Source organism: Homalodisca vitripennis, chromosome 2 (assembly GCF_021130785.1).
Source record: "Homalodisca vitripennis isolate AUS2020 chromosome 2, UT_GWSS_2.1, whole genome shotgun sequence".
Classification (NCBI taxonomy): domain Eukaryota; kingdom Metazoa; phylum Arthropoda; class Insecta; order Hemiptera; family Cicadellidae; genus Homalodisca; species Homalodisca vitripennis.
The window spans coordinates 227,339,420-227,353,624 of NC_060208.1; the positions used below are offsets into that span (position 1 = coordinate 227,339,420).

The 14,205-nt window shown below is 43.2% G+C and overlaps 1 protein-coding gene across 1 annotated transcript; it reads left to right on the top strand.

Moving 5' to 3' along the window:
- The first annotated feature begins 3,282 nt into the window (after positions 1 to 3,282).
- Positions 3,283 to 5,086, top strand: LOC124356020. The gene is made up of 2 exons (XM_046807165.1): positions 3,283 to 4,338; positions 4,400 to 5,086. The coding sequence occupies exons 1-2, from the start codon at positions 3,283 to 3,285 to the stop codon at positions 5,084 to 5,086; spliced, it is 1,743 nt and encodes a 580-aa protein (XP_046663121.1).
- The last annotated feature ends 9,119 nt before the right edge of the window (positions 5,087 to 14,205 follow it).

Consider the following 14,205-nt stretch of genomic DNA (forward strand, 5'->3'; position numbering starts at 1 on the left):
ACCGGTACGTAGGAGTTGATATCCCTAGATGTCTATGAAATCCAAACTTAACTTTACGTTCCTACTCAGTCTACATTGACTACTTGAATAGCTGTACTCTTAACTTGGCTGAATATTTTCGGTTTTTTACTAGGCTTTATTTTTTTTGTTGTTTTCCTTAATTGGTTTCAGTAAAAAAATATATGTATTTTACGTTTAAATAAAAGTTCACGTTCATCGTTCTTTAACAATCCAAGTGACTACTTCTTATTCTACTTCTTTGCTTTCTTTTCTTTCTTATTACGCCATATTTGTGACCAATTTTCTTACTTTTCTTTTGTGTTCTCGTTGTTTTTTTATCTTATATCTTTTTATTATTTTTTTACTTAGTTAAAGCTTATAACTTCCTTTTTAACTTTTTAATATTTTATTGAAATCAGCTAAATTGTAGATAGAGGCGGGCACTGTTGTTGACGTCCAAGTGACTATTTCTGCTTCTTCGCTGTTACTATTAGGCAACATTTTGCCCTTTTTTCTGACTGTTCCTTGTGTTTCTCGTTGTGATTTTTTTTGTGTTCTTAAATTGAAGCTTATATTCCTTTTTAATTATTGTTTAATTTTTTTATTCCTTTTTATTTGACGGTTTAAAATGAATGCATTCCTCGAGGGAATGGTAAAGAGAGGTTGAGAGTGGGGACTATCTTTAGTTACTGACCATATGGATAGGTTTCGGAAGCATACTGGATGAAAACACTGAGTATCATCCTGTAAGCTGTTTGGCCATTGATGCAATGGAAGGTGATTTCGGCTGTCGCTACACACCTCACATACAAATTCTGTTTCTCGGGGTGAAGATCGACGCCAGTTCTATCGGTCATTGGATTGTGGTCTTCCACGATGGCAGTATATTTGTATGTGTACGACAAGTCTGAACAGTGCCCACCTCACTGCAGACCAAACTAAGCTGCTCTCCCTTCTGTTCCCGGACCTATCCATCGTTCCAGCATTTATTCCCGTCCAAAGGCAAGAAAAAACGGTTTTGACTGCGGCGTATTCGCCATTGCTAATGCTACTTTCACTTGCCCTTGGCCGGGACCCAGCCAAACTGCGCTATGATATACCATCAATGCGCCCCCATTTGGCTGAAATGCTGCGCACGGGTAGACTGGATATGTTCCCTACGCTATCAGTGTCCTCTCCTCCTGAGCTAATAATCAAAGATCCTAATTTCTACTTGTTTAAGCATTGTCGAATCTTTACCGCCATTAGAAATAAGTACCATGTCCGTCTGTTGCTCCAGTTAAAAAGGGGCCGGGTAGACCTAAAAAAGTGAAACGTGGCCGCCCTAAAACTCTTTCAACCACTAAGGAGGAGCAGATAAAAAATTCAAAGAAAAAGTACTCCTCAAAACAATCCTCAAGTCAACAGGGATGCTGTTCAACGTTACAACTGAGCAGCACCCTCAGGTCCACCGAGATGCTGTCCAGCGTTATTACACTGAGCAACATCCTCAGGTCCATCCGAGATGCTGTTCAGCGCTACACTGAGCAGCATCCTGAAGTTCACAGGGGTGCTGTTCAGCGTTATACAGAAAAACATCCTGGACACAAATTTACAAAAAAGTACAAATATTTCGAATAAAAAATCCTAAATTGACAGAAATTAAGGCCACATTTCCAACATACTAGCACGACGTGTAGTTGAACATGGCCCAATGGCGTATTGGAAAATAGATAATTTAGTCTATATTAATTCTTACAAACTAAAAAAAATAAGTTTATGGGACCGAAAACATTTCAAAGTGTCCTCATTGTTCATGGCAAGGCTGTTCGATGAAGAGAAGGATAGGAAGAAATGGTGTTGCGGTTGAGGGATCATTATAAAGTCCATAATTTACCTCCTCTGGACGCCAGTTTCTATTCTAACCGTCTGTTCATCGAACGAGCCCGTGCCTACAATGACTTGTTTGCCTTCTGCGCTCTCGAGGTGACTGGGGGTACCGTCATTCCTTCAGGCCTCGCCTTTCTTTAAGATCGAAGGTAAGATGTACCACCAGGTTTCACAGTCTGGACGCTCCAGGTCAAAAGTTTAGGACCAAGGGAGGTGATGTCCAGTTTGTGAACCGGTGCCCCCCGCCTGTACATAGATGATGGCGAGGAGCGCAAAAAAACATTGCCATGGGTAGATCATTGAACTCAGAAGTCATTGATGAAATTAATACATATCTTCTTTCCTGTAAATCCTTTCATCAATGATTTCCGTAGATTGAGTGATGAGCCTTCAGTCAACGCTCATTTGGAATTTGAAGTGACCAGCAGATCTACCCATGGCCCTGTTCTTGGAGATAGGCAAACAGGCATTGAAGTGCAACGCTGTATTGAGCAATGAAGACACCATAACTGATCCAAGAAAATTGACCATCTGGAAGAAGAGTGATAGGCGTCCGTCTTCCGTTGACCTCTTTAGCCCCTTAATGGAGCCTTTCCAATATCCGTTGCTCTATCCTCAAGGTAATTTTAGGGTGGCATATTGGGCGCTTAGACAACCACGGGGGGGGAAACTTTCACAATACAATTACTCTAGATGTCTCCTCCTCTCCGATCCCCGTTTCTCGCATTTCGGCAGGCTGTCTCAAGCATGGCAGGTCGAGATGTTCGCGAGGTACGAGGAGGAGCGTCTAAGATTTATTCGTTCGTTCTCCCAAACGCGTTCTGCTGCTCAAAATTCCTTGAGGATAGGACCACTGGACGAGCTTCCTTGAAGCTCAACGGGGTAGGCAAGCTCGGTGGGCAGGTTTTTAGGAGACATCACCCGCGATGAAACAGTCTTGGGTGAGGGTGGGGTGCAGGCTGGATAAAAGTTTACCTCCCAAGTTCGTTTACCGGTGGACCCAGATACATGAAGGTACATTACGAGAACGCAATGGGCCTTGTGTCTCGTCTGGGTTCACCTACGTTTTTCCTGACGTTCACCTTCAGTGCTACTTGGGAGGAAAACAAGAAGGCCTGCCCTCACAACAGCGGGCGCAGTGACCCCCCTCAACAGCCTGCAGAATCTTCCAGATTAAACTTGGCGAACTCCTCCGAGATCTGCGCAGCGGAGCAATGTTTAGCCGTCCGGTTTACATCGTCTATGTCATTGAAATGCAAATGAGGGGCCTTCCTCATGCCCACATTGTGTTTAAAATTGACGGCGATGGACCGGTACAGGCACGTGACATTGACTCCGTAATACGCGCAGACATCCCTTCGGAGGAGGAAGCCGCTGGAAGACTCAGGAAGTTGGTGCTGAAACACATGATTCATGGTCCATGTGGTACTGACCACCGCACCGACTTCCTGTGCTGGGACTCTGCAAAGGGGCACTGCAACAAGTTCTACCCCAAGCCTGCCTGCCAAACCACCCACGTGGACGAGAGGGGGTTCGTCCAATACAAACGAGACTACACAAACGAAGGCTTTATCACATCACGGAGGAGACAGATTCAAAGTGCATGATGGCTGGGTCGTTCCGTACAATTCCGCATTACTGCTCAAATACGAGGCGCACATAAACTTGGAGCTTGCTTCTACTCGTCGCGTAATCAAGTACCTCTTTAAGTACCTCATGAAAGGCGGTTCTCTCCAGAACGTAACCGTCACTCCCCTGGGGAAACAAGAGGATGAGGTCGAGCATTACGTGACGAAGAGAATGGTGGGTGCCAGCGACGCATGCTGGCGTCTTCTCGACTTTCCTGTGTCAAAGCTCGAGCCCACCGTTGAGTGTGTTCCCGTGCATTTAGAGGGCAAACAAAGTGTTGTCTTTCGGCCGAGACAGCTCTCTGATGCAGTCACTCAAGCAAGCTCCAAGCTTATGGTCTACTTCAATCGCCCGCACCATGAAACTTTTGACAATGTCACGTACCAGACATTTTACGAGAAGTTCATGGTGCACACTAAGCGCCCACGTACTGCGGAATTGTACGAACACCCCGATGGCCATCACTTTGTAACGACTCGCCAGCGTGGTGAGAAGGTATGTAGGTTGATGTGGGTCTCTCCCAACCGAGGAGAACAATACTACCTTCGTATTCTACTTATGTCTACACCTTGCCGTGGTTACGTTGATCTTCTGGCTCGTGGCGGTCCTGGTTGCCGGACGTTTCAGGACGTAGCCCGCAATCTCGGCCTGGTGGAAGACGAAGAAGAATACAATCACGCGCTGCGCGAGGCATCTACGTTTATGACTGGACCTAGGCTCCGTTCCTTCTTCGTGATCCTCTGCAACATGGGAGCTCCCGCTGCTCTTCTGTGGGAGTCTTTCAAGAACCACCTTAGCGAGGATCACTTAGAAAGGAACCCTCTCGACCCTGAACTGGCGGTGAAACTTACCTTGATAGACATCGATCGGAGCCTCCGCCAGCAGGGATCGTGCTTGAAAGATCATGGACTCCCCCTACGTCGAGGATGACACGACTGAGTTAGGTAGAGAGCTACTCAACTACGGCGAGAACCTCCAGCGAACCATCGTTGAGGACTGGGTGCCCAAACTCTCCCCAGACCAGCGCCGTGTGTTTGAGTACGTTCGCTCTCTGCTTCTCAACCCCCGTGACCGACGCACTTCTAGAATCATATTTCTGGACGGTCCCGGGGGTTATGGGAAGACCTCTCTGATTCGTGTCATCCTTGCGTATGTCCGTGGTTGTCGACAGGTTGCACTCGCCGTGGCTAGCTCAGGGATTGCTGCAAGGAACATGGATGGAGGAACAACAGCACATAGCATGTTCCGACTCCCTCTAGACCTAGGTCACGGCACAGGTGTGTGGAACATCACCAACGGGTCCCAGCGAGCAGAACTCATCAGAGCAGCACAGCTCATTGTGTTTGATGAGGCCCCGATGGCACACCGCTACATCTTCGAGATGATCGACAGATCCCTCCGGGATCTCATGAATAGTAGTGTGCCATTCGGGAATAAGATCTTCATCTGCTCCGGGGACTTCCGTCAGATTGCGCCCGTCGTTGAGAAGGCTCGCACACCAGCTGATGTCGCCGTGCGTGTCACTTCGGGCGTCACATCTGTGGCGACTGTTCACACTATTTTCCCTGACGACACCCCAGAGAACTAGTGGTTCCATTGACTACTCCAACTTCCTCCTTGGAGTAGGCAATGGAACAATAAATCCTTTACTTTTTGGAGAAGGCCGCGAGAGAGAGTCTCTCATTCCCCTCACTGGGGTGTGAGATGCCTCACTTCTCTCGCGGACTTAATAACGGATGTGTTTTCCTCCTGGTGTTCTGCGAGATCCTGATCTTTGTGCGAGACGGGCAATACTCTCAACTCTGAATGTGAACGTCAAGGAGATCAAACGGTCGCATCCTAGACCTCATGGACGGGCGCATTCATGAGTTGAGAAGCGCGGAACACCGTGGACAGAGAAGACGACGACGGGCTGGATGTGGACGTAAATCTCCTCAACCAGGCCACTGGCAAAGGAGTGCCAGATCACGTCCTGCGTCTCAAGGTCGGCTCCGTATGCTTAATCATGAGAAACTTAAATATCGGTGATGGACTCGTGAACGGCACCAAAGTCATTGTGACGGCGATCAGCAGCCGACTGATCACCGTCAGACTTATCGGCAACACGCAACCTATCGGAATTCCCCGGATTACGTTCAGGTTCGCGTTTGCCGAAGGATCGCCGCTCCGGGTTTGTCGCCGTCAGTTTCCCCCTCATGTTGGCGTACTGCATGACTGGTCACAAGAGCCAAGGCCAGACAATTGAGTACGTCGGAGTCGACCTGAGAACGGACTGCTTCACTCATGGCCAGCTCTACGTCCTGTTGAGCAGAGTGAGACGTCCAGACGACATCGTCGTTCTTGTACCAGACGACAGAATAGTAGAAGGAGTCGCCTATGCAAAGAATATTGTATATGACGAGCTCCTTCTAAACACTGATTTAAGTCTTCGGCAGTAGGCTAGGGGATCTGCCACTTAAAAAAAACTCCCCGTCGTGATTTGACCTAGCAGTAGGCAAAGGGAACTGCTTTAACCAAAACTCCCTGATGATTTCATTAGCAGTAGGCAAAGGGGACTGCTTCACCAAAACTCCCTGATGACTTTATTAGCAGTAGGCAAGGGGATCTGCCAGAATAAAACTCCCCGTTTTGTGTAAATATGTAAATAGATATGGTCTCTAAGTTTGCCGGCCTCCCCGTGGCGAGACTGGATACGCCAACCTCAATATCTGAGCGTTGGTAAACCGACGGGCAAACAACTGATTTTCTGTTCTTTTCAAAATTCCAAACACATTTTATTCTATATTTTTAAACCACTATTCATATTCAACACACACAAAATCAACCATCTCTTTTGCTTAAAACGAATAATGACAAATTAATTAAACAGCAATATTCTTTTCATCCTAAAAAATAAACCCAATTCTTTTACCTCAAAGTCAATTCACCATTCATTAACATTGTCTAAGTCATCGTGTTTTCATGCCATCAACCATCTGACATATTTAATCAATACTTTAACAATTTAACAACCTGTTCTACCATTGCATTCAACCATAAGTTATGCCATAAACATAACTAACTATTGCACTTAAAACCAAAGCTGATTTAATAAGCTACTTGTTGTTATAAATGTGTACATATACATGGTCTCTGCGTTTTGTGCATCCCTGTGGCGAGGACTGAATACGCTAACCTCAATGCCTGAGCGTAGGTTAACCGACAAACAGCCAACTTACTTTTACTCATTTCAAAATTCATACATATTTTTGTACTGAAATTCCAACCACCCATTTATTCCATCAAAAGCATTTTCTTCATTTAAAACCACCATCTCTATTACCTTCAAATGATCAAATGCAATAGTTTATAATATCCTTGATATCAAGCTCATAAATCAGCCTCTTCACCTTTTTTTCACTGAAATCCTATCTTTTTCTCCCCTACCTGAATATTGAACAACTACTATCTACCCCAAATACAATTGAGTCTGATAAAATTACCCACTCTCAAAAAATTGCCTGATTTCAAAACTGTACTAATAGAAAATTAGCTAATACCTAAATTGATCTCGAACCCGAACTTAAAGTAACACCCCTAAGGGGGCCTGGGGGGCGGAGCCCCCCGGCGAGCGAAAGCGAGGGTTCCCAAATTTTTTTTTTTGGGAATTTTTATCCCTCCGAAAAAAATTCCCAAAAAATTCTTCACCCCTGCAGGCATTTTTTGTAAGCCCGATAGCGGGCGAACCGTTGGAGCTAGCTCGGATCTGACGGAAAATTCATGGTCAGGAATGAAGTGAACTACAAAAAAGGTCTAATGACTTTTTGCTCTATCTTCCATGGTTAAGCGACAAAACGCTCGAACATTTGAAATTCCAGAGATTTTTTCTATAAAAATAATGTTTCAAGCCCGATAGCGGCCGAACCGTTGGTCGTAGCTCAAATCTGATTGACCCATCAAATTAGCAAATTGCGCGATCTACAGAAAAGGTCCAGTAATCTTTTGCCCTATCTCGATTGGTTTGGCCGAAAAACGTGATTATGTACAATTTTGTTGTAACTTTTACGCGAAACTTTTTGTTTTTTGGGGTCGATAGCGGCGAAACCATTGGTCGGAGGTCAAAATAAGACTAACGTTTTATTTAGGAAATAAGATGACCTACAAAAAAGGTCCAGTGACTTTTTACTATATTTCCCTTAGTTTGACCGCAAAAACGCGATTAAGTGAAAATATTGGACATTTTCGCCTAAAAATTTACATTCCGGGCTTGATAGCGGCTAAACGGTTGGTCGTTAACTCAAAACAAATTTTAAACGGGATTTAGGAAATCACGTGATCTACAGAAAAGGTTCAGTGACTTCGGGAGTTGGCTGAGCGTTAGCTAAGCGTCAATAGTAGATAGGGACAGAGGAATATTTTATTATGTTCACAGACACAATACCCTCTAAAAAAAGGCCCAAGTGTGTCATTAACCCCCGGTATAATATTAACACCCCCCCCCCGGGGATTTCCTGGTATGACCTGATAACCTCCTGTACATTCAACCCCCTGATGTGTTAACCCCCCTGGTAACATTAAACCCCCCCAGGGAATTTCCTGCCATGACCTCATGTCCGAATTTTACCAGTCACCAAATCTCTTAACCCCCCCCCTGGGAAGATCCTGGTATGACCAGATAACCCCCCTGGAGACTTATCCCCCGGTAACGTTAACCCCCCCTGGGAATTTGTTCATATGACCAGACAATATCCTGACGAAATTAAACCCCCTCTTGTCTTAACCTCCTTAACATTAATCACCCACCCAGGGAATTTCTCGCCTTGAACTAGATAGTCTCCTGGTAATATTAAACCCCCTGTTCGACTTAAAATACTGCCTTGAGGTCGGTTTTTATTATGTTTATACTAAACAATTCAAGATAGCTGACCCGTGCAGACTTTTCTCCCGAGCTCATTTCTGGCTAAACCATAGGTCGTAGATCAGATCTGAGGGCACAATCGAAAGACAAAATTAAATTTCCAACAAGAAAGGTCCAGTCACTTTTTGTCGTATCTCTAACGGTTTAACCGCAAAATGCCCTCAAAGTCAAAAGTTTTTACGAATCCGGAAAAAAATCTATGAAAAAGGTCAATTTTTAAATCCCTTGTCATTTACTTAATGTCCGGACTTAACCAGTCACCGAATTCCGCTTATTCCCCGAATTTGCAAGCGTTTACTTTGGGGGCCTGGGGGCGTAGCCCCCAGCGAGCCGAAGGCGAGTCCTATATATATACAGCCGCATGTGTAACTCACTCACTCACTGACACATAGGTAATACTAATTCTAACATACTTCTAGAAGTGCTGGAAACGTGAAATTTTGCACGCACGTCGCACGTATCTTCAAACCTCCGGGAAAAGTCTGGAAAAACCGGATTTTTTTACTTTCGAACCCCCTCAAAAAAAATTCCCGAACGGACCCCTGTTTTGCCCCCTCAGGCTTTCCTTTGAAGCCCTATAGCGGGCGAACCGTTGGAGCTAGCTTCGATCTGACGAAAAAATTCATAATCAAGAATGAAGTGAACTACAAAAAAGGTCTAGTGACTTTTTTGCTCTAACTCCATCGGTTCGGCCGCAAAACGCGATTACATTAAAATATTTTGAAATTTTCGCCTAAAATTTTTACCTTTCGGGCTCGATAGCTCGATAGCGCTAAACAGTTCGTCCGTAGCTCAAAACAAATTTTCAATGGGATTTAGTAAATGGCGTGATCTACAAAAAAGGACTTGTAACTTTTTGCGCTATCCTCAATGGTTTGGCCGCATCACGCGTTTTAAAAGTTTTGATTTTTTAAGTTTTACGTGAGATTTTGTTTTCTGGGTTATATTGCGGCCAAACTCCTAATTGTAGCACAGAATAAAAATTTGATTTTATTACTAATCAATGCGGTCTACAAAAAAGGTCCAGTGGACATTTTCCTCTATCTCCAATGGTTCGGCTAATAAATGTAAATATTTCGTAATTTCTTTTTAATAACTTTGTTTCTTGAGTCGATAGCGACCAAACGGTTTAGTTCTAGCTTAAATGTAAAAACTTTTACGACTAAAAATTGATGGGATCTACAAAAAAGGTAATGTAACTATTTGATGTATGTCCTTTAATAAGCCAGAAAAACGCTATAAATAGCTAAATATTTGTCGTAGATTGGCAATTTTTGGAGTTTTTTTTTTAATTATTATGTGACTAATATTTGTGTACCTAATTCTTCCAGATTCAGTTTGCACTTGCTTTGCTACGTTAAAGAGTGAATACAACTCCACATTTTAAACTGGCTGAGCATTAGCTAAGCGTCAATAGTAGATAGGGACAGAGGAATTTTTATTATGTTCACAGACACAATACCCTCTAAAATAGACTAAAGTGTGTCATTAACCCCCGGTAATATTAACCCCCCCGGGCATTTCCTGGTATGACCTGATAACCTCCTGAGTACATTAAACCCCCTGATGTGTTAACCCCCCTGATGTGTTAACCCCCTGGTAACATTACCCCCCCCCAGGGAATTTTCTGACATGACCTCATGTCCGAATTTTAACAAATCACCAAATCTCTTTACCCACCCTTGGAAAGTTCCTGGTACGACCAGATAACCCCCTGATGTCTTAACCTCTGGGTAACATTAAAACCCCCCCAAGGGAATTACCTGGCATGACCTCATGTCCAAATTTTAACAATCACCAAATCCCCTCTTATCCCCGAATATGCAAGCGTAAATTTAAACCGCTTATCCCCGAATTTGGCCAATACCCAAATGGGGGGGTGGCCTGGGGGGCGTAGCCCCCAGCGAGCCGAAGGCGAGTCTAATATATATACAACCGCATGTGTAACTGACTGACTGACTCACTCACGTATACTAATTCTAACCTACTTCCAGATGAGTTAGAGACTTGAAATTTGGTACACAGATAGCTTTCCACGTGTAACCACCAGGAAAATCCCGAAAAGTGAGAATTTTTCATTTTCAACCCCTCAAAAAAATTCCCAAAAAAATCGCGCATTCTTCACCCCTGCAGGCATTTTTTGTAAGCCCGATAGCGGGCGAACCGTTGGAGCTAGCTCGGATCTGACGGAAAAATTCATAGTCAGGAATGAAGTGAACTACAAAAAAGGTCTAATGACTTTTTGCTCTATCTTCCATGGTTAAGCGACAAAAACGCTCGAACATTTGAAATTCCAGAGATTTTTTCGATAAAAATAATGTTTCAAGCCCGATAGCGGCCGAACCGTTGGTCGTAGCTCAAATCTGATTGACCCATCAAATTAGCAAATTGCGCGATCTACAGAAAAGGTCCAGTAATCTTTTGCCCTATCTCGATTGGTTTGGCCGAAAAACGTGATTATGTACAATTTTGTTGTAACTTTTACGCGAAACTTTTGTTTTTGGGGTCGATAGCGGCGAAACCATTGGTCGGAGGTCAAAATAAGACCAACGTTTTATTTAGGAAATAAGATGACCTACAAAAAAGGTCAAGTGACTTTTTACTATATTTCCCTTAGTTTGACCGCAAAACGCGATTAAGTGAAAATATTGTTTGGACATTTTCGCCTAAAAATTTACATTCCGGCTTGATAGCGGCTAAACGGTTGGTCGTAACTCAAAACAAATTTTAAACGGGATTTAGGAAATCACGTGATCTACAGAAAAGGTTCAGTGACTTCGGGAGTTGGCTGAGCGTTAGCTAAGCGTCAATAGTAGATAGGGACAGAGGAATATTTATTATGTTCACAGACACAATACCCTCTAAAAAAAGGCCCAAGTGTGTCATTAACCCCCGGTAATATTAACCCCCCCCCCGGGGATTTCCTGGTATGACCTGATAACCTCCTGTACATTCAACCCCCTGATGTGTTAACCCCCCTGGTAACATTAAACCCCCCCAGGGAATTTCCTGCCATGACCTCATGTCCGAATTTTACCAGTCACCAAATCTCTTAACCCCCCCCCCCTGGGAAGATCCTGGTATGACCAGATAACCCCCTGGAGACTTATCCCCCGGTAACGTTAACCCCCCCTGGGAATTTGTTCATATGACCAGACAATATCCTGACGAAATTAAACCCCCTCTTGTCTTAACCTCCTTAACATTAATCACCCACCCAGGGAATTTCTCGCCTTGACTAGATAGTCTCCTGGTGATATTAAACCCCCTGTTCGACTTAAAATACTGCCTTGAGGTCGTGTTTTTATTATGTTTATACTAAACAATTCAAGATAGCTGACACGTGCAGACTTTTCTCCCGAGCTCATTTCTGGCTAAACCATAGGTCGTAGATCAGATCTGAGGGCACAATCGAAAGACAAAATTAAATTTCCAACAAGAAAGGTCCAGTCACTTTTTGTCGTATCTCTAACGGTTTAACCGCAAAATGCCGTCAAAATCAAAAGTTTTTACGAATCCGGAAAAAAATCTATGAAAAAGGTCAATTTTTAAATCCCTTGTCATTTACTTAATGTCCGGACTTAACCAGTCACCGAATTCCGCTTATCCCCGAATTTGCAAAGCGTTTACTTTGGGGGCCTGGGGGCGTAGCCCCCAGCGAGCCGAAGGCGAGTCTAATATACTATACAGCCGCATGTGAAACTGACTGACTGACTCACTGATATATAGATACAAATTCTAACATACTTCTAGAAGTGCTGGAAACGTGAAATTTGGCACGCAGGCACCTTTCACAATATGACCCGGAGGAAAAGTCTGAAAACCGGACTTTTTTACTTTTAAACCCCTCAAAAAAAAAATTCCCAAAAAATTGCGCATTCTTCCACCCGTGCAGACGTTTTTTGTAAGCACGATAGCGGGCGAACCGTTGAAGCTAGCTCGGATGTGACGAAAAATTCATGGTCAGGAATGAAGTGAAACTACAAAAAAGGTCCAGTGACTTTTTGCTCTATCTTCCTTGGTTAATCGACAAAACGCTCGAATATTTGACATTCCAGAGATTTTTTTCGATAAAAATAATGTTTCGAGCCCGATAGCGGCCGAACCGTTGGTCGTAGCTCAAATCTGATTGACCCATCAAATTAGGAAATTTTGCGATCTACAGAAAAGGTCTAGTAACTTTTTGGTCTATCTCCATTAGTTTGGTCGAAAAAAACGTGATTATGTGCAATTTTTTTGTAATTTTCACGTGAAAACTTTGTTTTTGGGGTCGATAGCGGCGAAACAATTGGTCGGAGGTCAAAATAAAACAAAGGTTAGATTTACGAAATAATATGATCTACAAAAAAGGTCTAATGACTTTTTACTATATCTCCATTAGTTTGACCGCAAAACGCGATTAAGTGAAAATATTTGGAAATTTTCGCCTACAAATTTACATTCCGGGCTTTATAGCGGCTAAACGGTTGGTCGTAGCTCAAATCAGATTTTCATATGGATTTAGAAAATCACGTGGTCTACAAAAAAACGCTCAGTAACATTTTGCCCTATCCTCAACGGTTTGGCCGCATAACGCGTTTTAAAGTTTTCATTTTTTAAGTTTTACGTGAGATTTCGTTTTCTGGGCCAAACCTTAGTTCTTGCCCAGAGTAAAAATTTGATTTTAATACAAATTAAGGCGATCTACACAAATGGTCCAGTGATCTTTTACTCTATCTTCCATGATTTAGCCGTTAAAACGTGATTATATTGAAAATTTCAATTAAAAACTTACTTTTCGTGCTCGATAGTGGCCGAACCGTTAGCCCTAGCTTAAATGTAAAACTTTTTGTAAGTAGCTATTGATAGGATCTACAAAAAAGGCCTAGCAGCTTTCTATCGTTTATCTATCCGTAAGCCTGATAAATGCTCTAAATGGCTAATTCTTTGTCGTCACTTTTAGGTGTTTTAAATTTTGCAACTATAATTAGTGCGATTCATGCTGGTTCCATATTGACCTTGTATTACTACGTTAACGAGTGACTAAAACCCCCCTCCACATCATCGGGAGTTGGCTGAGCGTTAGTGAAGCTTCAATAGTAGATACGGACAGAGTGTTTTTTATATTTTTTATTTTATGAAATATTAGTTCATTGTCAAAACTCTGGCGTGGAATGATAATTTCCGAAGTAATTTAAACCCCCTGATCAACGTTTTATTTTGATAAAAATTACTGTACACATTTTCTCGTACCACAGGCGCACATTTCCCAGAAAAGTACCACGCGTTCTTATTATAACCCCCGATAACATTAACCCCCCCTCCCGGGAATTCCCTGGTAGACGAGCACTCTTGATTAAATTACACCGACTGATCTACTTAATAATCTGCTACTAAACGTAGTTTTTTCTTTTCTATACACTAAATCTGTTTACACCATAGCTGACCAGTGCAGACTTTTATGCCAAGCGTTGTACCGACTAAACCATAGGTCGTAGATCAAATCTGACGACACAATCGGAAGACAAAATTAAATTTCCGACAAGAAAGGTTCAGTCACTTTTTGTCGTATCTCTAACCGTAAAGCCACAAAATGGCCTTCTTAGATTCAAAACTTTGATAAAAACTGGAAAATTCAAAAAAAAATAGGTCTTAATACTATTTCGAATTCCGCTTATCCCCGAATTTGACCAACACCCCAAAAGGGGGGACCTGGGGGTGTGTCATTAACCCCCGCTAACATTAACCCCCCCCCCGGGATTTCCTAGTATGACCAGATAACCTCCTGAGTACATTAAACCCCCTGTGTTAACCCCCCCGGGAATTTCCTG